We start from the raw sequence: 24,357 nt of genomic DNA, 5'->3' as shown, positions 1-24,357 counted from the left end.
AAAGGCAAAGGAAGGACCAGTGAGAGATGCTCTAAAGCTATTCACCAGGATAGTTTTCCAGAAGTGCTGCAGAATTGGAAGGGGCTTGCAAGCTATATTGGGACCATGGGCATATAACTATTCTTTATAATGTACGAAACAAAACGGAGCAATTTCTCAGTCTTAATTTCTGCTGCATCTCCCTGACAGACATGGAGTAAGTGCAGAGAAAAGAAGTGAGAGTCCTGGCATGATTGCCAGCTCCAATACATTTTATAGGGCATTTGTACCTCAGTGGGGAGCAGTATTGTTTGTGCCTTGACCAGGCATCCAGTGTTCAGTTGTGCCTACAGTAAGCTACAGGAACTAAGCAAATTTCTCTTCCTGTAAGCAGGGTCTCAATACACTGTTGAATTTTGCACTAATGAATGCTTTCATTATTTGAATCTGCCGCAAGAAGGTAGGGGGAGAGGGGGAGGAGTTCAGACTGTGGCTGTACTATGCTGGCAAGTGCCATTTTGAAACACCAAAAGACAGGGAGATGGAGGCTCTTAGCTCACAGCTGCCAACAATAATATTAAATGGTAAAGATAGGTATTTACATGCCAAAGTTCCCTTCCGAGGAATCTGACTTTTTTGGTCCCAGCCTGGGGACCCAGTTCCAACTGGGACTTTGGCTCAGCCATTGCAGTGGGGCAGGACTGGGTTTAGCTTTCCAGCTGGCTTTTGTCAGGGTGCTGAGTAGGCAGGCCACTCATCTGGTGTTAAACTGGACGGTCCTGCTTTTCTAGGGTTTGTCCCCAATCTGGTACTGAGACAAAACCAGATGTGGTTTGATCTGATATTGGATGGGGGATGCCATTTTGAAGAATGCACAAGGTCACTTCCACCCACTCAGCCCGTATCCCCAATGTCACCCACTCATGGCAGGTAATAGCCTTGACTGATGGGTAATAGCATATTCGAGGTCACCAAAGAAGAAGGTATCTGGGACAATGGGGTCTTTCGAACACTGGGTGGAGAAAGAACACTGACCAACGAAAATAGGGAGGGAGCGGTGCTTTGGAGGAGCCCTGGCCAATGAGTGTGAGGCAGGGTGGAACTCCGGGGTATGTCCAATAGTGTGTTTTGGGGGTAATACCCAGTGGCAGCAGTGGCCAGTGGGTAACAGGTGTGCGGTGGCTACGTAGTGAGCAACTTGGCATGCAGTACTGGGAGCTGCTGGCTAGAGGTGGAGAGAGACTCAGATCAGGGATACGGAGGAATGCACTCTTAAAAATGGTGTCACCTGTGCAGCATGACCTTGCACACATCATGTGTGTAAGGTCAAACACAATGGGGGTGAGGTCACATCAGTGGGGATGTGACATGGTGTCCCTGGAAGTATCAGAACATCCAATATTCCAGGAATGAGTGAGTGACCACCCTAGTCCTGAGTCCCAGAAAGATCCCATCTTTCAGCGGGGCAGCTTTTCTCCAGCATCCTTTCGGTCATCCCCCGATGGATTGAGCCGGTCAGCCTCAGTGGGGGTGAGGGGAGAGTGCAGGCAGCAAGCTTCTAATAGTGCCTGGGATGGGTCGTACTGTAATTGTGTAAAATCCTGTCCAGTGCATCAAAAAATCTTCCTCTGGATTCTCTTTTTATCCCTCATTTCAATGTACTTTCTCCGGAGCTGCTTTTTCTTTATTTGAAACTGGTCGGCAACCTGGTCATGACCCCTTGCAGACATCTGCTTTTCAATGTCCACAGAATGGTCCTTTTGTCCTCTGGCTGGCCACAAGAGCTTCCTGACCCAATGCTTCTCCTAAATCAGTGGTTCTCAAAGCCGGTCTGCCACTTGTTCGGGGAAAGCCCCTGGCGGGCCGGATCGGTTTGTTTACTTGCCGCATCCGCAGGTTCGGCTGACCGCGGCTCCCACTGGCCGCTGTTTGCCGCTTCAGGCCAATGGGGGTTGCGGGAAGCGGCGTGGGCAAGGGATGCGCTGGCCGCCCTTCCCTCAGCCCCCATTGGCCTGGAGCGGCAAACAGCGGTCAGTGGAAGCTGCGGTCGGCCGAACCTACGGACCTGACAGGTAAACAAACCGGCCCAGCCCGGCAAGGGCTTTCCCTGCACAAGCGGCAGACCGGCTTTCAGAACCACTGTCCTAGATGACAATGAGATCTGGGGTCTCAGCATGGCTCCCCACAACTGCAGGTGGCATATTGTGGGCCTTCTAGACTGCAATCCCAGTTGTATTGCCAGAAAGATACATTGGGATCCAGGATCAAATGGGCAAAATCTGGCTCTGTGCCATCTTTTAAAGAGGGAAAGGCCATCCTGGAAACTTTATCAGGGCAGTAAGCAGACAGATCAGTAACGATCAACCTGCAAAGCCGTTGGAAGCATGCAAAAAGTGGTATTTATACTTTTCAAACATTTGTAGGCTCTTAATATATTCCCCCCACCGCCGCCCCACACACTTCCTTAACTGTTGCTCAGCCAATGTGTACTATACTTACATATTTAGGTCTTTTAATCTCTCTCAAAAGTCAGTTCCTCAGGACCCTGATCATTTTTGATTCTTTCTGAATTCCATCCAGTTTTTCATATCTTTGATAGTGAGTGAGGTGTCCAGAACTGAAGGCAATATTCCATGTGCACTCATATCAGAAACATGTAGAAAGGATCTGTATAATCTCTGCTTCCTAATGTGATGTGACTCTGTATGCAACTCACATTTTAAATAGTTTTTTTTGCTACCATGTTGCATTGCAAACACATGTCTAATTGACTATCCACTATCACATTTTGGAAAGGAATAATGCTGAAAGTGACCAAGTTTCTGCCTTGCATTAAATATCTGTGTTTCAGATTATTCTCCCCTAAACATATTTGCTTGCATTTTACAAGGTGAATCATTTGGTTATTTTTCTGACCAAGTTACTAACCTCTCTGCATGCCTCTGTATTTGTGTTCTTACTGATTTTTACTTCTTCTTTTAGATCACTTAATGAAGATACTGAACAAAACTTGACATAAATATTGATTTTTCTGCAGCTCAACATCTCCAACAATTCTGAGACATATGGACAATTCTTCTTTCTGCAGCTTTGGGAGGCAGTTCAAAGCTATAGTACAGCCCATGCTAGCCAGCCACACTCCCTTCTCTGGCCTGCTGCTAGATCTTCTGCCTCCACAGCAGCAAACTGGCAGTTCAGTTCTCTTTGCCAGCTTATTACTTTATCATATTTTAAGGCAGTAGTCAGCAGCCTTTCTCCTCCATCTCCTGGACTGGGTATGGAGCAGTCAGGACCTCAGGTGGTCACAGCCATCCCAGCACTATAGCCCCTCACTGTCAGACTCTTTTGCTCCTTTTCAGGCATAGCAGAGCTGTCTCACAAGCACCGAGTTAAATCCAAGTGGTGGCGTATCTGCAAGGAAGCTATTATAGACTCTTCGGAGGGCAAATTGTGCCCTGCCTGTTCTCAGCCAACAGACCCAGATATTGCTAGGACACAGAAATATTGGGTCCACACCCATGCCCCAAGAGGCCGTGACTCCAAAACAGAAAAGTCTGATTTGGAGACGCAGATCAGAGGGAGGACTCGGAGATGCCAATGAAAAGGAGGACTTTATCTGACTCAGGGCAGAACAAGACCCAAAAGAAACCCCCCCGACTCCTAAATGAGTCATAAATTCACTAAGCAGAGAAATGGCACTCATACTCAGCTCCCCTTCTTCCCAAATTGAACCATGGAACTCTGGCAATGAAACCCTATTCCCCAGACAGTGGGAGTGCAACCCTGAGGGGGAGAACAGAGAGAGAGAGATCCACAGGGCTCAAGGAACTGTATAAAACAAACTGAAAAAGACCATGCCTTAGAAACAGCTGGGTACAACTGCTGAAAAGTTGGCCAAAAAAGGCTAAAAAATCCAGAAAGAGCAAAAAAGGGAAAGGAAAGGTATATAAAAAGATAACATATAGCAGGTATTCATCCTTTGCCTCAAACACCTCCTCTTTTACTGAGGAAGAGGACCTCTCAGACTGAGGCTCTGAGCAGAACGTGTGTGTGTGGGGGTGGGGGGCGCGGAGGAGATAAAAAGGTTTTGGCCCTCTGAAGCATTTGAAACCATGAGCAAAAAGGTCACATCCACAATGCAGATCCAACCTAAATAGGTGCTAGAAGACAGGTATCTCTTTAGGCTTGTCCTCTAAATCCTCTTCTGAGACAGCAATCCCGCTGCACTCATCTTTCAAGGATGTGATCAGAGAGGAATAGGAAACCCCGAATAAGGGCAAACACATAAGCAGGTATACACTTAGGTATTACAAGTTGCAACAACCAAAAAATGCCATTAGATATACCAAAGGTCAGTCCTGCAGTGGCATCTCAGGTAAAATATATAGTAACCCCATATGAAAAGGGTTGAGGATTTCTTTACCAAAGATCCAACTGATATAAAGGTGAAATACATCCTAAAGAAGGAACTTTGAGGCTTCATTGACCACCCTTAGAGGATCTGTGGCAGCTTTGCAAGAGCTACAGTGTCCTGGCTGGATGCGTCAATGGATGCAATGAGATTTTCAGCCAGGGACATGGCATCCGCTCAGCAACCAGATGCCACATCTGGCTCCACAGCTGGAAGGTTGACATTCACTACAAAAATGTTCTGTGCTCATCTAACAGGCTCTCTTTTCTCTGGGGAAGAACTAGACAAAATAGTGGCAGAAAGCTCTTCCAAACCAAAACAATCCCTTCTCTCAGTGCTCTAAAGAGGGACTACAAACCTAGCAACAAAGATTGTCCTCCCAAATAAAGGAGGAAAGGCACCAGAGGAAAGGCAACAGGTATATATGGAGAAAACCCTGGAATGGGGGTTGTGTGGCAAATCCAGAGGTGGTCCACTACCTCTAAGAGCCCAGTATGACAAAAAACATACATACCTCTACCCAAACTTGAACCTGCAAGGCAGAATTCTCCACTTCTCAGAATAATGGTTTTGATTGACCACAGAAGTGGGTGAGAGAGGTGGCATGTTGCAGATACTCCTCAATCTAAAGCCCCACCCTATCCCTTCTTCATCCAGTCCCCCATCTCAGAACGACAGCTCACAACTCGTACCCATCACTCCAATTTGGCTTTTCATCAGCTCCCAGGGTCTTCACCAAGATGCCCATGGTAATAATAGCCAGACCTTAGGTCTCAGGGCACTCACTTGTTCCCTTTCTAGATGACATCTTGATTAGAGATTAGCACTCAGTGCCACAGTCTGGATGCTGAATCAAGCATATGGATTTGTAATAAACACCAAGAAGAGCTCCTTGATTCCCTCCACAAAGATAGTTCACATGGGAATGGAAATAGAAACTTATGCTCAAAGGTCTACCAATCACTGGACAAATACCTCGAGATCTAGAACCTGATATCCATGTTGCTAAATGCAAGACCTACCATAATGTCTGCAGCTACTGGGCCTCCTGGTTTCATGTTCAGGAATCAACTCATGAACATGGCCCCATTTTTTGTGCTTCAGGACCTTGGAACTCTATTCTTCTCTTCCAGGCTAGCTTCAACACTAAGGGGCATCTGGATTAGGTTTAGCTTGTGGTGTGGAATACAACAAAAATCCCAAAGATCCTGGTATCCCAGTTATCCTGGGCTTTCTTCAGGAAGCTGATGAAAAAGGACGTTAGCCCAGCACAAAAGTGCACCAGGTGTCAGTTCTAAGTAATGACCTATTCTTGGGATCCTCTGATTCCTTGACAGAGAGCCCTCAACTATCCAGATTTCTCCGAGTAGTCAGACTGGCTCAACTTGCAGTTAGATAACTACACACCCTTTTGAGTCACTGACATTAATATCTCTTCTACCCATCAAAACCTGTTTTCTGATAGCCATCATGTCTACTAGATTAGTTTCTGAACTAGCAGCTTTATCCATGCAGGGACCCCACTTTGTGTTCCATGATAACAAGGCGGGGTTAAGAACTCCAGAATCATTCTTATCTAAGGTGAATTTGTCATCCCATGCCTCAGAGGAAATCATTCTCCTTTCATTCTGTCCAAAGCCATGGCATCCAATAGAAAAGATGTGGCACTCAGGCATTCAAAAAGCACTAAAGATCTATATGAAGTACACCAAAATCAGCAAGAAGATTGGGCTCCTTGTTTGCCTCCTTTCATCCCGAGTGTCAAGGACTCAGGATATCCAAGCTGTCACTAGCTAGATGGATCAAGCTGTGCTTCACAGAGGCATACAAGATGTCAGATACTCTTGTTCCATATGGAATCAAAGTACACGTCACAAGGTCTATGACGATTTCTTGGGCAGAAAGAGCTTGTGCTTTCCGTGCAGAGATCTGCAGGGCAGCAACGTGGTAATCAGTCTACACCTTTATTAGGTGTTTTAAAATGGATTTTCTGTCCTCTGTAGAAGCCTTCTTTGTCAGGAAAGCGCTGCAAGCAGTGGTCCTGTAATAGCATTGCCATTCTAGGCAATTAACTCAGGATGGGCTGGGGGAGGTCTTCTCTATTTCATTCTGTTTTTCTAATCCCTCCCTGCTTCTGTTCACTAATCCCTGTACATAATCATAATTGTGGGAAATACTGAGCTGCAGAATGGTAAATTTCTTATCTGATCATTTGCCTTCTGAAAGCAGCATCTCCCACCATTCTACCCTTCCTGGATGGCTTCTTAGCCAAAGGAATTTCATTTTGAGAGGTAGGCCTGTAAACTACTGAACATAGTTTACTGGTTGGCACTGAAGTTATTGTTACTAATCATATTCTACAAGTTTTTATACAGTTTTGGGAGGAATCATCTGGCAGCAGGCCAGAGAAGGGGTCATGACTATCACAGGCTATGCTACAACTTTGAACTGCTTCCAGAAACTGCAGACAGGAAGGGATAGCCCATGTATAACAGAATTGTGGGAGACACTGCTAGCAGAATGATACATTTCTTACCTGATAATTTCCTTTCTTGTGCTTTGTTAGAAACTTCCCTCCAATTTGATTCATTGTTAGTTAACATTACCCTTGTTTACCAGTCAGAAATTATGACATCATTTTTCTCCCTTCTAATTAGCCAAATAACTCCTACGTCACTGGTAGGGCCAGCAGGTTGGCCCTAAGGGTTAGCAGAGGAATGAACTAGGTATCTAATAGAGCTTTGCTAACACTAATTTCAATTACTTTGAAAACAGTTTATGTTTTCCATTAAACAAAGTGATATAAATCATTATCTAATGATTTGTTCCCCACCATTTGTACAGAAACCTAGCACTTTTGAGATCTAGCAGTGAACTACTTGTTAACAGTACCAAAATGTTCATTCCATGAATGATGTCAAGGTGTAACAGAACTAAGACACCATTAAAGCATGGAGCTAGTTGATCTGCCTTTACTGTGGATCCAGAAAGAAATGTGGAAAGTTTGTGCTTTTCTAGGGCCTTTCTAGGGTCAGACCTTTACATTAAACTCACTAAATCTCCATAAATCTGTGGTACACTTTCACTTGCTTTCTAGACTTTGAGGTTAACTAGCTCCAACAAATGCCTGCATTTATTGACACTAATTGGTTCTACAAAACAGGACACTAATTGTCTCTGGCTAGCCAATATTTTAAAAATCCATTATTATTTTATTTTGGATTAAAGTTATTTTTTTCTGTCTTGAAATATCTAGGTTGGATTCTGTATTAGGTTTGTTGGTCCTTGGAGAGGCTGCCAAATTAAACTTGTCCTGCTTGAAGGTTTTAATGGATCTAGTGAGAAATTTTATTTCAAGCTCTATGTCTCTTCAGAAGCAGGTAACAGCAGTACTAATTTAGATGTAGCAAGAAAATGTGTTTGTTATAAATAAATAAATAAAAGCAAACCATTTATTTTCTTTACTATTTAAAACTGAAGGTCATGTTGATCTTAGTATTTTGAGATGGGGATAGAATGAGCAGACCAGTTATTTCAATAGAATAAACATCTGCAAGCGTAACTCTCCTATTCTTTAACCACTATGTGTGTCGGGTGAATGATTATTTTCTCTGCTATATTATGCACTCTGGGGAATTAATGTGACTAAATATGACATTAGATTAGAGTATGTGACTCTGCTCCTATTGTATACTATACTGTTCTTCTGTTAGAACTTGGATTTTGTCAGACTTTCTAGATATTTGATGGAAGTTTTATATTTCTACTAACAGAAAGACAACTGCATGAAAAATCTATCATCCTGGCACTGGGAAATAGGCTACATATACACCACTGTGCTCAGAGACATTTGTTTAAGTGGTATTACCTCAGATTTACAAAAGACAGCTTTTCTTGGATTCTGTGATTGTACAAAACCACCTAAGCATACAGAAGAATTAAGTGGAGCAAGTTTTTTCGACCTTTTGCAATACAGTCCTTCACATAGTCCACATAACTGTAAGTACCAAATAAGCAAAAACAAAACAACCCTCCCCCTCACCACACATATACATATTCCTGCCAATTTTACAAATATGGTAAGCACATTTAAAAGTTCAGGTACAGAAAACTCAATTTGGTGCCCCGTCTTCACTTCCCTGAAAATTTGGGGATAATTTGCTACTTATTATTTGCCCTATGGTGTTCTTCTTAATATAGGTAATATAAGAATACAGGTGTATTAACTATATTGTATTTACATTGTAATTATTCGGAGTCATGTATTCTTAGATTAATAAGTGGTAGTTACCGGTATCAATGAACAAAAGCAAAGCACAACTGCACTGTAACTTCAATAAAAAGAAAAGGAGTACTTGTGGCACCTTAGAGACTAACAAATTTATTACTTATATATAAAATTTATAAATTTGTTAGTCTCTAAGGTGCCACAAGTACTCCTTTTCTTTTTGCGAATACAGACTAACACGGCTGCTACTCTGAAACCTGTAACTTCAATGTAACTACATGGTAAATTACAGTATACAGTATACTATTCCTGGCTTTTGCAATGGTCTGCTGCAGGACTTAGGCAAGTAACTTAAACTTCCTTGCCTCAGTTTCTCTATATGTAAAACAAAGGTAATAATACTGACCGCCATTTGTAAAGTGCTTTGAGATCCACTAATGAAAAGTGCTGCATATAAAAGAGCTAAGTATTATTATTCTTATGAACTGTGACCAAGAAATTAAATGAATAAGAAATTTGAAACCGAAGTTCCTCTCTCTTTGTGTAAACTCTCAAAATTACCCATTACCAATTCTTTTAACACCTTTAATTTATTTTACACTGAAAACACGGCACAGGGTGCAGAAAAGATTAATACATAGTAAAACCTCTATCTTTCTACCAACACAGTTTATATATATAGTGGACATCTAAATATGTGGACACATGATTCATATGTGCACACAAGTGATTGCACATGATTATGTTTGCAAATACCATGATTGCATACAGTTATACCATAGTTACATACAAAGTGGACAAAGATAGAAACGGCTGGTCATCTAATTATCCTTGGAATGTGCAATTGTAGGATCAGTGCCTGCAAATGGAGGACTTGCACACACTGTCATGGAAGCACTGTGGAATATGTATGTTATGTGCACATATCTGGGCTAAATACTTGAGTTTTTAGCCTAGTACATATGGTAGATTGGAGTGATTACATACTTTTCAAGGAAATAAAGGACAAGTATATAGAAAAATACAGGATAAAACTTGTTTTTATGGGACAGCACTTCACAATATTGTATTCATGGACCAAAAATCATATATTAGTATAATACTGTGTGACCCCTTTGCATTATTATTACTTTAAAACATGCTTTTTATCTTATCAGATGCTTCTTAGTAGTTGTCCTGAATTTACAACAACTCAGATAGCATCTGTTGCCATTAGAAGTTTGTATTTTTCATTTTGGAGACATTCTAAAAAGCCTCACCACCTTTACTTGTCAGGCTTAAAAAAAACATTATAAAAATTAACTTCTTAACAGCATAGCTGACCTGGATACATAAAACTTCACTGTTTCCCCCCCCCCCTGGTTTCCTTTTGAGACCATAAGAAATGCACTGAACTCGGGGGGCTAAGGAAAGAGGGAAACGAGAGATCTGTTACAACCTCTTCCCCTCTAATGCCTTTCTGGTATGTTGGGATGTATCATCACAACACACCAATCACTGCTGTTGCCATTCCATGTGTGTTTCATTCCATAGGGAAGCCCCAGAGCTGGGTGAGATTTGGAATTAGGAACCAGCCTGAGTTCAGCAAAGACACAAGAGATCAAAAGATGTGGGGAGTCAGAGTCAAGGGAAAGGGGTGAGAAACTGGCCTGGCCTGGAGATGCGAACGATTTTGGATTCAATTTGTGGGGAAACTAATGGTATAGATTTTTGGAAGGCTATTTCGGAGTGGTGGTGGGGAGGTTAAGTCAGTTGAAACAAGAAAATCATGTAAAGCACTCAGATACTACAGCAAAGGGCATGATAAGGAAGCCTAGGTAGATAGAAAAATAGATTTTAAAAGATTCAGGAACAGCGTTGTGGTTTGAACCACTTCTTATTTGATAAGAACTAACTGACCATCTGTAGTGTTCTTGTCCCCTGAATAATTTAGGCAAAAATGGACATTAAAGGACAGTGAAAGCTGAGGACTAATTGACTGAACCCACTTATCTGGAAACAGGCAGGTGGACTTTAAGCTAATAATTATGTGCTTGAGAAAAGTGCCATGGAATTGTTAATGAACATACATTGTCAGAATATGAGCTTTACATCTCTTCCAATATATATATATAAAGAGAGATACACACTGTAGCACCCAACCATAATCACACAGTGTTAGGGCATTCTTTGAGTATTCATTCAAGGCAAAGAGTGACATCTACTGAATGTCTTACAGCTTCTAGGTTTATCTCTAGAGTCTCCTATCAAACTAAGGACTGTCTCTGGCCATGCTTAGCTAGTTAGACATGATGAGATGATACTCTGAGGCTCTCCATATAAACACAGTATATACACACATACATCTGTAGATTTATTGCTTACAGTGGGACTGAAATACTGGGCCTGTCAGAGTTCCCAACACTGGGCACAATGTCTGTCTTACCACCTTGTTGAAAAGCTGAGCCTTCACATTTTTCCTGAGCTGGCATGGAGCAACATTATCTGGATTTGAACACCGTTTGGTAGCTCACAAAATAACTGAAGATGACAGGTCTCCCATCCATCATCACTATCTCATCAATCATAGCAACATTTGCAGAGCTCTCGTGAAGTGGTTATTGAACGCTAGCTTTGAGAGCCTGTCCTCTGCATTTACACCAGGATCACTACATAGAGACTCCTGAAAGGCTAAAAACATGATCAAGGGAAGATAAAAATCAAAGAAAAGTGTCACATTGATTTCTGAAAGTAAAAGAGTAGACCTTTTGGAAAGTTATACATTCCTACCTCTTTTTTTATCCCCAAGATAATCTGTCACCGTGGAATGAGCACGCTAAAATCAAATCTAATTTTTTTTTTGATACTATTAACTATTGTAATTGGGTTTTTTCTTCTCGTTATAAAATGTGTTTGCACTTTTAGGAAATTAAGATAGAATATAAAGATTTATCTTAAGTCAGTGTAAATCTTCAAAATATGCTACTATGTTCCTTCACCACAGAAGACAGATCCTCAGGAAGAGATACAAACAGCAGCAATGAGAAAAAGGCAAGCTAAAAACACTGTCACCTTGTGATAATACACATAACATAGCCCTAGAACAGTTATGTCTCGATGATACAGAAACCTATTACTGCATATACAGTCTACTTGTATTTTAATATACACATTACATATACAGGACTATTGACCCACTTGATCTCCCCCTAGTTAAAATTTTCCAACTTGGTATGGCCAACTATGGCATGGCCTTCCAGGACCCTGCCAACAATCTCAAGCAATAGGACTATACACCTATTCAACCTAGAGGGAGTCATCCCAAGGGGAGATGCATATAGTAATCTCAATAGATATAGAAATAAAATCCATTATCATAGAATCATAGAATATCAGGGTTGGAAGGGACCTCGAGGTCATCTAGTCCAATCCCCTGCTCAAATCAGAACCAATCCCCAACTAAATAATCCCAGCCAGGGCTTTGTCAAGCCTGACCTTGAAAACCTCTAAGGAAGGAGATTCCACCACCTCCCTAGGTAACCCATTCCAGTGCTTCACCACCCTCCTAGTGAAAAAGTTTTTCCTAATATCCAACCTAAATCTCCCCCACTGCAACTTGAGACCATTACTCCTTGTTCTGTCATCTGGTACCACTGAGAACAGTCTAGATCCATCCTCTTTGAAACCCCCCTTCAGATAGTTGAAAGTAGCTATCAAATCCCCTCTCATTCTTCTCTTCTGCAGACTAAACAATCCCAGTTCCCTCAGCCTCTCCTCATAAGTCATGTGCTCCAGCCCCCTAATAATTTTTGTTGCCCTCCACTAGATGCTTTCCAATTTTTCCACATCCTTCTTGTAGTGTGGGGCCCGAAACTGGACACAGTACTCCAGATGAGGCCTCACCAATGTCAAATAGAGGGGAATGATCACGTCCCTCGATCTGCTGGCAATGCCCCTACTTATACAGCCCAAAATGCCGTTAACCTTCTTGGCAACAAGAGCACACTCTTGCTCATATCCAGCTTCTCATCCACTGTAACCCCTAGGTCCTTTTCTGCAGAACTGCTGCCTAGCCATTTGATCCCTAGTCTGTAGCAGTGCAAGGGATTCTTCTGTCCTAAATGCAGGACTCTGCACTTGTCCTTGTTGAACCTCATCAGATTTCTTTTGGCCCAATCCTCTAATTGGTCTAGGTCCCTCTGTATTCGATCCCTACCCTCCAGCATATCTACCACTCCTCCCAATTTAGTGTCATCTGCAAACTTGCTGAGGGTGCAGTCCACGCCATCCTCCAGATCATTAATGAAGATACTGAAAAAAAACGGCCCCAGGACTGACCCTTGGGGCACTCTGCTTGATACGGGCTGCCAACTAGACATGGAGCCATTGATCACTACCTGTTGAGCCCGACAATCTAGCCAGCTTTCTATACACTTTATAGTCCATTCGTCCAGTCCATACTTCTTTAACTTGCTGGCAAGAGTACTGTGGGAGACCGTATCAAAAGCTTTGCTAAAGTCAAGGAATAACACATCCACTGCTTTCCCTTCATCCACAGAGTCAGTTATCTCGTCATAGAAGGCAATTAGGTTACTCAGGCATGACTTGCCCTTGGTGAATCCATGCTGACTGTTCCTGATCACTTTCCTCTCCTCTAAGTGGTTCAGAATTGATTCCTTGAGGACCTGCTCCATGATTTTTCCAGGGACTGAGGTGAGGCTGACTGGCCTGTAGTTCCCTGAATCCTCCTTATAAATACCTATGGCAGTGATTCTCAACTTTTTTCATACTATGACCCCATGCTATAACAGAAAAAAATTTCAGTAGCGCTCCTCTCATAAATTTCAGCAACCTCTCCCATCTCACCAATCAGAAAGTGAGGGTGATAGGAACTCTCTGTGATTTAAGGCCAAATTCTGAAACCCTTACTCAGTTTTCATTTAAGTCTTACTTGGACAAACTCCTATTCAGGTCAGTGAGAAGTCTCTTTGTGTATCCAATCCCGTGTTCCTGATGCTGTTGGGAAATCACACAACTGGTTACCATCAAGAAGGCAGCTCTGTTCTAGCCTAGCCCAATTCTCAGCTTGTGGAAGGTAAAGAAAGGGATGCCTCAACACATTAGTTTCACTACAGCAGCTCTCTCTCCATCACTGTTGGGGTTCTCATGCGAGCCGGACAAAGCACATCAGCCAATATGGTTGGTAGCAAAGCCGTTTATCTATTATTTCCTCATTGCTTTTATACACTCCTCTTACATAACATTTCCAACCCCCTCCCAAGTCCATCATCCGGTCACGGAGATATTTTGTTGGTCGAGCAGCCTTAGCACGGGCTGTACACGTGCATTCTTCCTCTTGATTGGATCAAAGCTGTCCGCTATCTGTTGTCAACAAGGTCTGGTGTTGCCAGTTTGTCTGGGTCACGTTCCAGCCTGTAACTCTTTCTCAAGGTTCATTAAAGGGTCATCAAAGGTTCACCGCGACCTTAACTAGCTCATAAACATTCTTAACTAGCTCACAAACACACCATGTTCCCACATCTCCCCCCTTTTTATCACATGACACACGAACCATCGGCTACTTGCGTAGTTCCATCCAATTTTCACTCATCAGCAGGAGTGACTTAACAGGGGCAGAGCAATGTATTTTACGGAATGTATCAAACAAGGAGGGGAGACATTGCAAACAGCAACAAAGGCAAATAAGACCAATACATACAAAAACTATAATTCCAAACAACTGCTGAAGCCACCCCAAGGAGGGCAACCACCCTGTGAGCCAATCCCAAAATCCCGCAAACCCGGTATCCTGACGAATGTGCTCAGTGAGGGAAGTTAGCTCATCCAGACGCTCTTCAATGGATCGGCTATTATCCGTAAGATTAAAACAACACATATGTTTAAATGATTCACATCCCATATGATGCTTAAGCAATAAAAAATCAATTGCAGCTCGATTATCTAAAATGCTCTTAATTCTCGCTGTTCCATACTCAAAAGAGCAATAGCCTGTGAAGTAGCATTAAGCACTTTAACAGCAAAACAAGCTAATGCATTCAAAGTTTGCACCGTATAATAAGTTGCGAAGCCAGGAATGCCTGCAACGGCATTCATCAAAGCCAAATATTCCGAATGACTATACAAGGTAACGTCGGCGGAACACGTATTCTGCAGGGCCGTGCTTCGCCGACTTCGCTGCTGATTCTTTCCAGGCAACAAAAGGGTCATTCGGCTAAGGCAACATAAAGTATTATGACTTAAATTACAGGAATATAACTAAAAGTCCGCGCACCGCAGGTAAAAAACCAACCAGTTGGCAAAATAATATGTCCATAATTAAAAGAAACATTAACTGCATTAGTACAATTCAAGAAGGGGGCATTAACGGTTTGGCAGCCCATAGGTACTTTTGCGCGTGTGCAATTAACCATTCGCACATGTTACATTATTTGCCCTGGCTGGATATGGGGTATGTAAAGACAGGGCCTCAGGGGGTAAGGAATAATTGGCGGGGCCCCAATTTGCCATAGTCGAATACTGTGAAGACAAATTGGCATAAGCTACAAGCATAGTGTGATTGCCAATTTCTTCGGGATGATGACATATGGGCACAAGACAAGTGCCCAGTAGTTCCCCTGCTGCCACAGAATCAGACAAACAAAAGTGTGTGACATTGGCTATCGATGCTAAACGTTCCCACAGGTTATACATCATTCGTGTACGTAGGGGTACAAGAAGTCCCCACTGTAACCCAAGCAATAACACTATGACAATATTAATAGCCCACATCCTCATTCTGGAAATAAACAGGATATGGCTGCAAGCACAGCCTCCTCCGATGCTTCCTCTCCAAGCGCAGGATCTTGTTCTCCAGGCGTTGGGTTCAAAGGCGAGCGAGGTTGCTGTAGCCATGGACGCACCCACTTGGCTGGGATCCACCGGGGACCTGCATCAGTAGAAACACAAGCATATCCCCTTCCCCAGGTTAACAATTCCACCGGCCCTTTCCATATCTGTTGGCGGTAGTCAAACCAGCACACTTGGGGCCGGGGGAGGTGCTCGTCCTGGGTCAACCCAAAGAGGTGCCGGAACACCGGGGGTGCATCATGTTGGCCAGGCTGTAACCAATTTAAAACATATAATGCCTTTAAAGACGGGCCTGCGGGGTATGCTCAAGTGCATCTGGATGTGGGTCAGGGGTTACTCCCCCTTTTTGTTTAAGTAATAAAGATTTAAGGGAAGCATGAGTACGTTCAATAATAGCTTGACCCGTGGAATTACCGGGGACCCCGGTGACATGGGACACATCCCAACGAGCAAGGAAATGAGCCGTAGGGCGGGATACGTAACCGGCACCATTATCAGTTTTAATGGTGGCCGGAACGCCCATAGCGGCAAAGCAACTTTGCCAGTGGCGAATAACATCACGAGTGCCGGTTGAAGAAAAGGCAGTAGCCCAAACATAGCCGGAAAAAGTGTCAACAGACACATGAACGGAGCGAAGGCGGCGAAACTCAGGGAAAATAGTAATGTCAGTCTGCCAGAGCTGAAGGGAGGCAAGACCGCGAGGATTAACATCGAAAGAAAGGGGTAGAGAATGTCTCTGACAATCTGAACAAGAGGCAACAATCGCACAGATGTCTGCAAGGGGCAATCGAAACTGACGCGCAAGGGCGCGTGCAGATTGGTGAAAAAAGTCATGGGAAAGGCGAGCCTGAGCAAAGGAGTTAGGAAGCTGAGCATATAATTGTGGGGGATTAACAAACGCATCAACTCGCGCGTTGCCCTCCGCGAGAAACCCAGGAAGACCGGAATGGCTACGAATGTGCATAATAAAATAGGGGACCAAACGAGCGTTAAGGAGGTGCCATAATCGTAAAAAGGCACGCCAGAGGACAGGATTAGGAACACGACGAAGAAAGGCACGTTCCATCGGCAAACCACCCCAACAACATACAGTGAATCAGTAACAATATTAAGAGGTGTGGTAGGCCATTTTTCAAAAGCACGAATAACGGCACAAAATTCGAGAACCTGGACAGAACCTTCTGCCACAACGGCCTCATGGCACCAGCGATCAGCACTACGCCAAAAAAGGCCGGCACGGGCAATGCGGCCACTGGCGTCCGTAAAGACCGTAAGGCCAGAGAGAGGTGCCAGAGAAAGGAGTGGCAGATGTTCCAACGGAAGGGGAGCAGAGAAAAAACGGTGCGGGGGGTAATGATTGTCCAAACGGCCAGCATAATTTAAAAGGGCCAACGCAAAAGGCAAAGATTCCGCAAGTAAACGAGTAAGGGTGCGGGAATCATAGGGGAGATAAATAATAGACGGGTCGCAGCCCGCAAGGGACACCAAGCGGTCTCGAGCATTTACAAGAAGCCGGGCAATAGCATCAACACGGGTGGTGATTGTACGGGAGTAACGTAAAGGCGGGAAGATCCATTCTATCACAATGAGAGGATCAGAGAGACTGTGGTCCCACTGAAATAAAAGGGCCTCCAGGGAGGTATCATAGGAAAGTAGGGCAATACAAAAGGGGAGTTCAGGAGCAATACGGCCAGAATATCGACACGCAACCTTATCTGCAATTTTTTGAAGGGCCACAATATGAGCCGGAGAAAGGGAACGGGGATCGGTAGGAGTTTGTCCGCCTTGAAGCAGACTAAAAAGGGGTTGCAAATCATCATTAGTAATACCGCATATAGAGCGGACCCACTGGAGATCTCCAAGCAAACGTTGTACATCGTAAAGGGAGCGGATATCAGTATGAAAGGTAAGCTTCTGGGGCCGCACAACGGCATCAGTAATTTCCATGCCCAAGTATTGAAAAGGGGAACTGCTGAATTTTATCAGGGGCAACTACATGGTCAGCCGCCTGAAGGGTGGATCGAATTTCTTGAATAGCTGTATCGGGACACAGATCAATACCAGCAAATAGGAGATCATCCATATAATGGTAAATAAGCCAGCAAGGGTGCGCGTGGTGAAGGGGAGCAATGGCCCAGGCCACAAAAAGCTGGCAAAGGGTAGGAGAATTTTTCATGCCCTGTGGGAGTACGGTCCACTGAAAACGATCAGCAGCCTCAGCTTTATTCAGTGACGGGACCGAAAAGGCGAATTTCTCGCGGTCCATCGGATGTAGGGGAATAGTAAAAAAGCAATCTTTCAAATCGACAATAAGAAGGGGCCAATCACGGGGGATCATGGTGGGGTGGGCAGCCCAGGCTGCAAGGCACCCATATCTTTCATAACAGCGTTGACTGCACGGAGATCCTGTAATAAGCGCCATTGTCCAGATTTTTTGGGAATAGTAAAAATAGGAGTGTTCCAGGGACTGGTGGAAGGCTCCAAATGACCCGCCAATAACTGCTCGTTTACAAGTCTTTTAACATGGGCGAGCTTTTCTGTTGTAAGCGGCCACTGTGCAACCCACACAGGGGAGTCGGTTAACCATTCAAGTCGAGGGGTCGGTCGCCCATCAGTGGCCGCTAAGCAAAAAGGGGTTCATTTTGTAGCGTGACGCCCCATTGGTTCAAACAGTCTCGGCCTAGGAGCCAAACAGAAGTAGCAATAACATACGGGTGTACCCACGCAACAGTAGAGGGGTTTCGAGCATCAGTAACAGCAATAAATTCGGTATTAATACGGGTGTTCTGAGTTCCCCCGATGCCACGCACGGGGGTGTTAAGTTCTTGCAGGGGCCAGTTTGGAGGCCATGATTGGAGTGGGAGAACAGTAACATCGGCCCCGGTATCCAAGAGGGCATCATGATAAAGCAAGTGTCCGTCGGGGCCCCTATAACATACGGTTCGGAGCGGTTTGTTGGAAGTTATTTTCATTGCAAAGGCGATCTCAGGAATTCCAGTAGACCCAAAACCACCAGAGCCTCGATGAACTGGATCAGTGTGGGGAACTGCGCTCTGAAAAGGGATTAATTGCGCAATACGAGTGCCTGCTGAGATGAGGACAGGAGGGCAAAAAACACGCACCATGATCTTTATTGGGCCGGTATAATCTGCATCGACAAGGCCCGGAAGAACAAAAATACCCTGTCGGGAGGCGGAGGAGCGACCGATTATCAGGGCACTTAATCCATATCCCAAGGGTCCCGTGGCGGTGGATGGGAGAACATGCACTTGTTCATCATCTATGGGGGTGTCAGTGGCGATGGCCAGGTCCACTCCGGCACTGCCGGCGGTGGCTCCTGTGAGGTGTTCCAAACAGCCGGTCGAAGGGGAGGCATTTGTATCCGCGCGCCCCTCCGTTGAGCGCTCATCTGTCCGTTTCCCGGTAGGGGGGTTCCATCCTTCTAATAGCGAGAGCGGCATTCCGAAGCACGATGCCCAAACTTATCCCAGCGATTGCATGTACCAGCAAAGGGGCGAGAGGGGACGGAGGGCACAACCCCCTGCCCACCCCTGTCGTTTCTGCTGGGACAATCTCGTTTCATATGGCCGGGGCGCCCGCAGGCAAAACATGAACCTGGGGGCCGAGCGGGCCCGCGGGCCCCAGGGGCACGGCCAATGAGTGGTTTAAGAGCGACGGCTAAGTCTGTCGCTTGGGCCTGCGCATGAATAGTAGCCTTTTCCGTCTCCTCAACCGCCGTGGCGCGGTTACATGCCTCAATCATCTCCATTAAGGAGGCTGTTTTCGGCAATGAGGCCAAAATGCGACGGCAAGTAGGGTTGGCATTCTGCGTTGCTAAATACATTCCCACCGCTGTTTTGGCGTCCTCTATTACGTTAGGAGATTTTTCTAAGGCCTGCCGAAGGCGGTCCAAAAAGGCGGAATACGGCTCCGACATGTCCTGAACAATCTTTGCATAAGGAGGGGAAGGTTTCCCCATCTGGGGTACCGCCTTAAACGCCGCCAACGCCAGACTCTGCGCCTGCTGCAGGATGCTAGAGTCTAGGCGGGCCTGGAGTTGAGGGTTGGTATATTCCCCAGTTCCCATCAAAACATCTAGGGTGGCCACCCGCAAGGGGCTGTTGGCTGGCCGATCCATATTACTCAGAATCGCCACCTCAGCCCTGCGACGCCAGCTATCCTTCCATAACAAGCGCTGGGTTGGGGTCAACAGCATATCTGCAAATTTTTTCGCGTCATATGGACACAAAACTTGACTAGAAAACACTTGCTCAATTAGAGATTGAACATAATGATTGTCTAAGCCATACGCCATAACGGATTTCTGTGCTTCTCTAATCAATTTCCAATCAAGGGGGGCCCACTTTCGGCGCCCGTTGGCCTCCGTAATAACAGGGTAAAGCACGGGTGACTCATGTTCTATTGGGTACGCCGAAGGGAAAATCTCCCCCTCGATAATCGCATCTTTTATCACCCCGTGCCAGCGTCGCGCCGGATTTGGAGGGCCCTTTCCTCGCTTCTGCCCCAGGAACTCAGGGGATTCCTTCTTCTCATCAGAGGAATAGACCGGGGGTGGGGGCGAACCACCCCGAGTCCCTAATACTTTCGCCACCTGAGAAGGGCCAGGAGGCGGATCGCCTGCTATAAGGGCCAACTGCCGAAGTATGTCAGTCAGCTGCTGGCCCTGCCGGCGCATCTCTTGCTGAAATGTATCAGAGTTAGTCAGTTTAGTAAGATCGGGAGAGTCAGGTTGGGAGGCACGTTGGGGAATGACAGAAGGAGAAGTATTTGCAAGGGGTATCGACTGTCCCGGATCCCACTGGGGTGTATCGGAAACGACAGGGTCAGGATCGTAGGTAGGCATATCTCTAATCAAGAACGGTCGACGTGCTCGGTGGCATCCATAGGCACATCATCTGGTGGGAGCGGAACAGTACTTGGGTCCAATGCCAAATCGGGCGCGGAAGGAGCCATAGGAATCACGGTCTCAGGGGTACCGAAAAAGTCTCGGGCCCCCACAGGAAGAACCTGCGGGGGATCATCATTAGATTTGGGGCGGAACATCTCAGAAACCGTCGCTTGCACCTCTGCCTCAGCTGCAAGGGCCGCTATAGCTTTCTTCACCTTGCGCCAGGTCTTGCTAAGGGACACAGCCTCCTTATTCCCATGGGCAACAGAGTCCCAAAGATCCTGTCCCAATCGCTCCCACACTTGTCCATCAAAAGCATGGTTTGGCCTCTTCAGAAACCCTCTCCTCTGTCCCCATTTCAGCAGATGAGACAAGGAGTCTGCAGTTACTCTTTCGCCCTGTCTCTCTATAATACGAAGTAAAAACTCATGCACGGTTTTCTCTTCAGCTGATACAGCGGTACCCATTGTTACTTAAAGCCGCTCACCTGTGCGCACTTGCGTCACTCTCGGACGCCCAGGAGCCGAAAAGCCGGTGCCTCCTGCCGCGGCTGGAATCCTCGCTTTTTCAGAAGGGATCACGTCAGGGTCACCATTTGTTGGGGTTCTCATGCGAGCCGGACAAAGCACATCAGCCAATATGGTTGGTAGCAAAGCCGTTTACCTATTATTTCCTCATTGCTTTTATACACTCCTCTTACATAACATTTCCATCCCCCTCCCAAGTCCATCATCCGGTCACGGAGACATTTTGTTGGTCGAGCAGCCTTAGCACGGGCTGTACACGAGCATTCTTCCTCTTGATTGGAGCACAGCTGTCCGCTATCTGTTGTCAACAAGGTCTGGTGTTGCCAGTTTGTCTGGGTCACGTTCCAGCCTGTAACTCTTTCTCAAGGTTCATTAAAGGGTCATCAAAGGTTCACCGCGACCTTAACTAGCTCATAAACATTCTTAACTAGCTCACAAACACACCATGTTCCCACACATCACCTCACTTCTTCAAACCTTAGCTAGCCAGTTCTCTGCTAGATTATGCTGGGACTCTTTTCTTGTCTCCTCCTCCCTCCTGCTGGGGGGCTCCATTGCCATTCTGACAAAAGTGGTTTTTCCTGGTCCGCTTCCACACTATGCATTCAGTTGCCTCCTATATCTCACACTGCTCATGGCTTGGTGTCAATCCACTCTGTCCAGGAAGGACCCACTCAGCGAGACTGCCAAGATGTCTAACAAAGATGGAGTTGGGTAGGCCCTGCTCCTTCTGGGTGTGTCTTTTTTCCATGTTCCCAGTGTGTTCCTTGACCTCACTTTTGGCAGCCCCCTAGAAGCTTTCATTGGAACAGCTAGCAATGTTTATGGCCAGAAGAGGTATTTTCCTAGTCTGTTGTTCTCAGATCAAGTGAAATGTAGCTGCTCTTAAAATCCTTGTGGCTGCATTTTTCTTTCAGCAATGGTGTCAGAATTAAATAACAAATGTCTAGGAAAATACTGATCTGAGTGTTGCAATACTGAGTTTCACTGCCTGTACCACAGCACTTTGCTATCTTTCCTATACAGTTCAAACATTTGCTAAAACTATTAATCACTGTTGTATATAATTAGGTAGTGTCAGTACTCTCCTAGGTGCTTTACAGAAATGTGGGAAGACAAACTCCCTGCCCCAAGCGTTTACATTCTAAATAGGCAGTATATAATTGCAGGGGGGATAGGATGGGATTTAACAAAAACCTGTATTTAACTAGTCAAGCACAGAACACATCAGGTTAATTCCATGATTTAATATATATTTATTTATCTCTGCAGGGTGGAGTGGAGATTACAGGCCCTTGATAACGTAAACTGTTGCCAAGTTTTTAAAAGTTGGGTGCCTAAAGTTAGGCTTCTACATCCATACTTAAGTGCCTAAATAAGTGGCCTCATTTTCAGATATGCTATTTTGAGGGTTTAGGTGCTGTTCCCCTATATAAGAGTGCATTACATTGTAACTAACTCACCTAAGCTTCACTCAGAGAGTAAATTCCTGAGCCAGGATAAAATCCACAGCTCCTGCTTCACTCCCTGTTGCCTTATCTCCTGGACCATTCCATTTTTTTCTAATTGCATATTAGGATTTTTTCCTATAATGTTTATGTAAAAATATCTCTAGAAAGTTTTTAAGTGACAAAGTTAACATCCGCTCAAGCTAGCACAGCTGCCTTTCAGGAAGGCATAGAGAAAAATCAATTGCCATTTTGCCTGTGCTCCATGCTATATCAGAAGGCAGCAGAATTTATAAACACTGATTAAGAGTTCAGCCTCTCTCATTTTCAGAGAGGTCAGTGTGTGGGAAAAATGTGTCTCATTTAAAATTTACTTGATACAGTAATTGTCTTGACTCTTGCATTAGAATCGCATTGGGGTGATACAGCTGTTGCTGAATTACCACTGACATTTTTGTTTTCAGTGCATGCTAAATTAACAATATGCTAAAAGACCAGAAAATGGAATAACCAGAAAACTCAGAATGGTTCTTTTCAGGTCCCTTAAATGGCTAATCATTCTTTCTTTCTTTCTTTCTTTCTTGTTAGGGACTTCTGTTGCTGGGGCTTTATACATTTTTGCCAGAATAGTCACTTGGTTAGCTGTCAGGAGCAGATTTCCTTTCAATATATTTAAAGCAACATTTTTGAAAGCTGCCACTAGGTCATCCAAAGCAGAACAGAAGAGTGCCTTGTGATGCTGCAGGGGACCTGGATGAGTAGTTTTATAACAGTCAGGTTTCTCAGCAAATGTCTAGACATGATTATTAGATTACAGTCCACTTTTTATGACAGTTCTAACATACTGCCATCTGTCTTTATAAGCAGAATTTATATATATATATATTGCATTAACTGTGTGCCATTTGGGTGCAGTAAGTTCTAATGAATATTCTTCTTTAAGAAGACTGTAGCAGAGTTTAAATCAACGAGAAAAGAGCCACATGGCTCACTTGTTAAATCATCAATGGCTTTTAAAAAGGAATTGTGACTTGCTGGAGTATAGTTGGCTGAATGCTTTTATTATTTGTAATTTATCTTGTGGGTTTTAGAGCAAACCATATTCAGACTGATGATTCTTCTGTTGTGCTGGTAATATATTGTTCCTTGTTGAACAAAGATTTAGAGCTTGTAAAGAGAGATGGTTTGTGCAAAACACTTATCTTTATGAAAGGGAGATATATTGATAGTGAATGCTACATAATGGCTATATTTTCACCATTGTATTTTGCTATTAATTATCATCTTTATGATAGCACCTACAGTCTGCACACACTCAGGAACACACTGCACACAGCCCCATCAACTCATAACCTAAGCCTCCTGTAAATTGATCTGATCGGGGGGAGGGAGAAGACTTCTGTTCCTTGAATATCCCCACTGACTTCAAGGTACACATTATATACGTTGACAAAAATGGTTAAATACACATCAGCTATACTCAGCAGTCCAAGCTATCCATTATTAGTTGGTCAAAGCTCTATTTCTGATTTAATACTGTTCAGCTAATGTATTATTCAACAGATATTGGTGAAATTAGACTAATATATTTACAAATATGTTTTCTGTGATTTTCTCCACCTCTGATGCTTGTAGCTAAATCAATTTATTTATACAACAATCATACTCAAAAAGTTTCTTCCACTAACAGGGATATTTCTGCTTTCAGTTGATTTCCCAGCTAAGAACTGGAATGTCTCTGAAAGCAGCAGAATTTCCAAATGAAAGAAACTTAACTTCAGCTGCTGTAATTGAGTGTGTGCAGTGTACATGTGCAATTTGAATTCCCAGAGAAAAGTCAATTGTAGTTAAGTTAGCAAATCAATAATTGAAATGCCTGGACACTGAGAGCTAAGGTTAAACTTACCATAAAGTATATAAATCCATAGCTAATGTACCCAAACTACCAAACTTTGTCCCTTTGACAATCCCAACCTCTCATCTACCCTTCTTTTTTTCTTTTATAGCTG

The 24,357-nt window shown here is 44.3% G+C and overlaps 1 protein-coding gene across 1 annotated transcript in view; it reads left to right on the top strand.

The window, feature by feature from the left end:
* TMEM232 (transmembrane protein 232) overlaps positions 1-24,357 on the top strand; it is a 134,125-nt gene that overhangs the window by 53,270 nt on the left and 56,498 nt on the right. The window contains exons 9-10 of the mRNA XM_043515058.1: positions 7,647-7,770; positions 8,164-8,389. Of these exons, the coding sequence (XP_043370993.1) occupies positions 7,647-7,770; positions 8,164-8,389 (350 nt within the window). The remainder of the gene's footprint in view (positions 1-7,646; positions 7,771-8,163; positions 8,390-24,357) is intronic.

Source organism: Dermochelys coriacea, chromosome 5 (assembly GCF_009764565.3).
Source record: "Dermochelys coriacea isolate rDerCor1 chromosome 5, rDerCor1.pri.v4, whole genome shotgun sequence".
In the NCBI taxonomy this organism is placed as follows: Eukaryota; Metazoa; Chordata; order Testudines; family Dermochelyidae; genus Dermochelys; species Dermochelys coriacea.
This window is presented reverse-complemented; position numbering and strand designations above follow the sequence as displayed.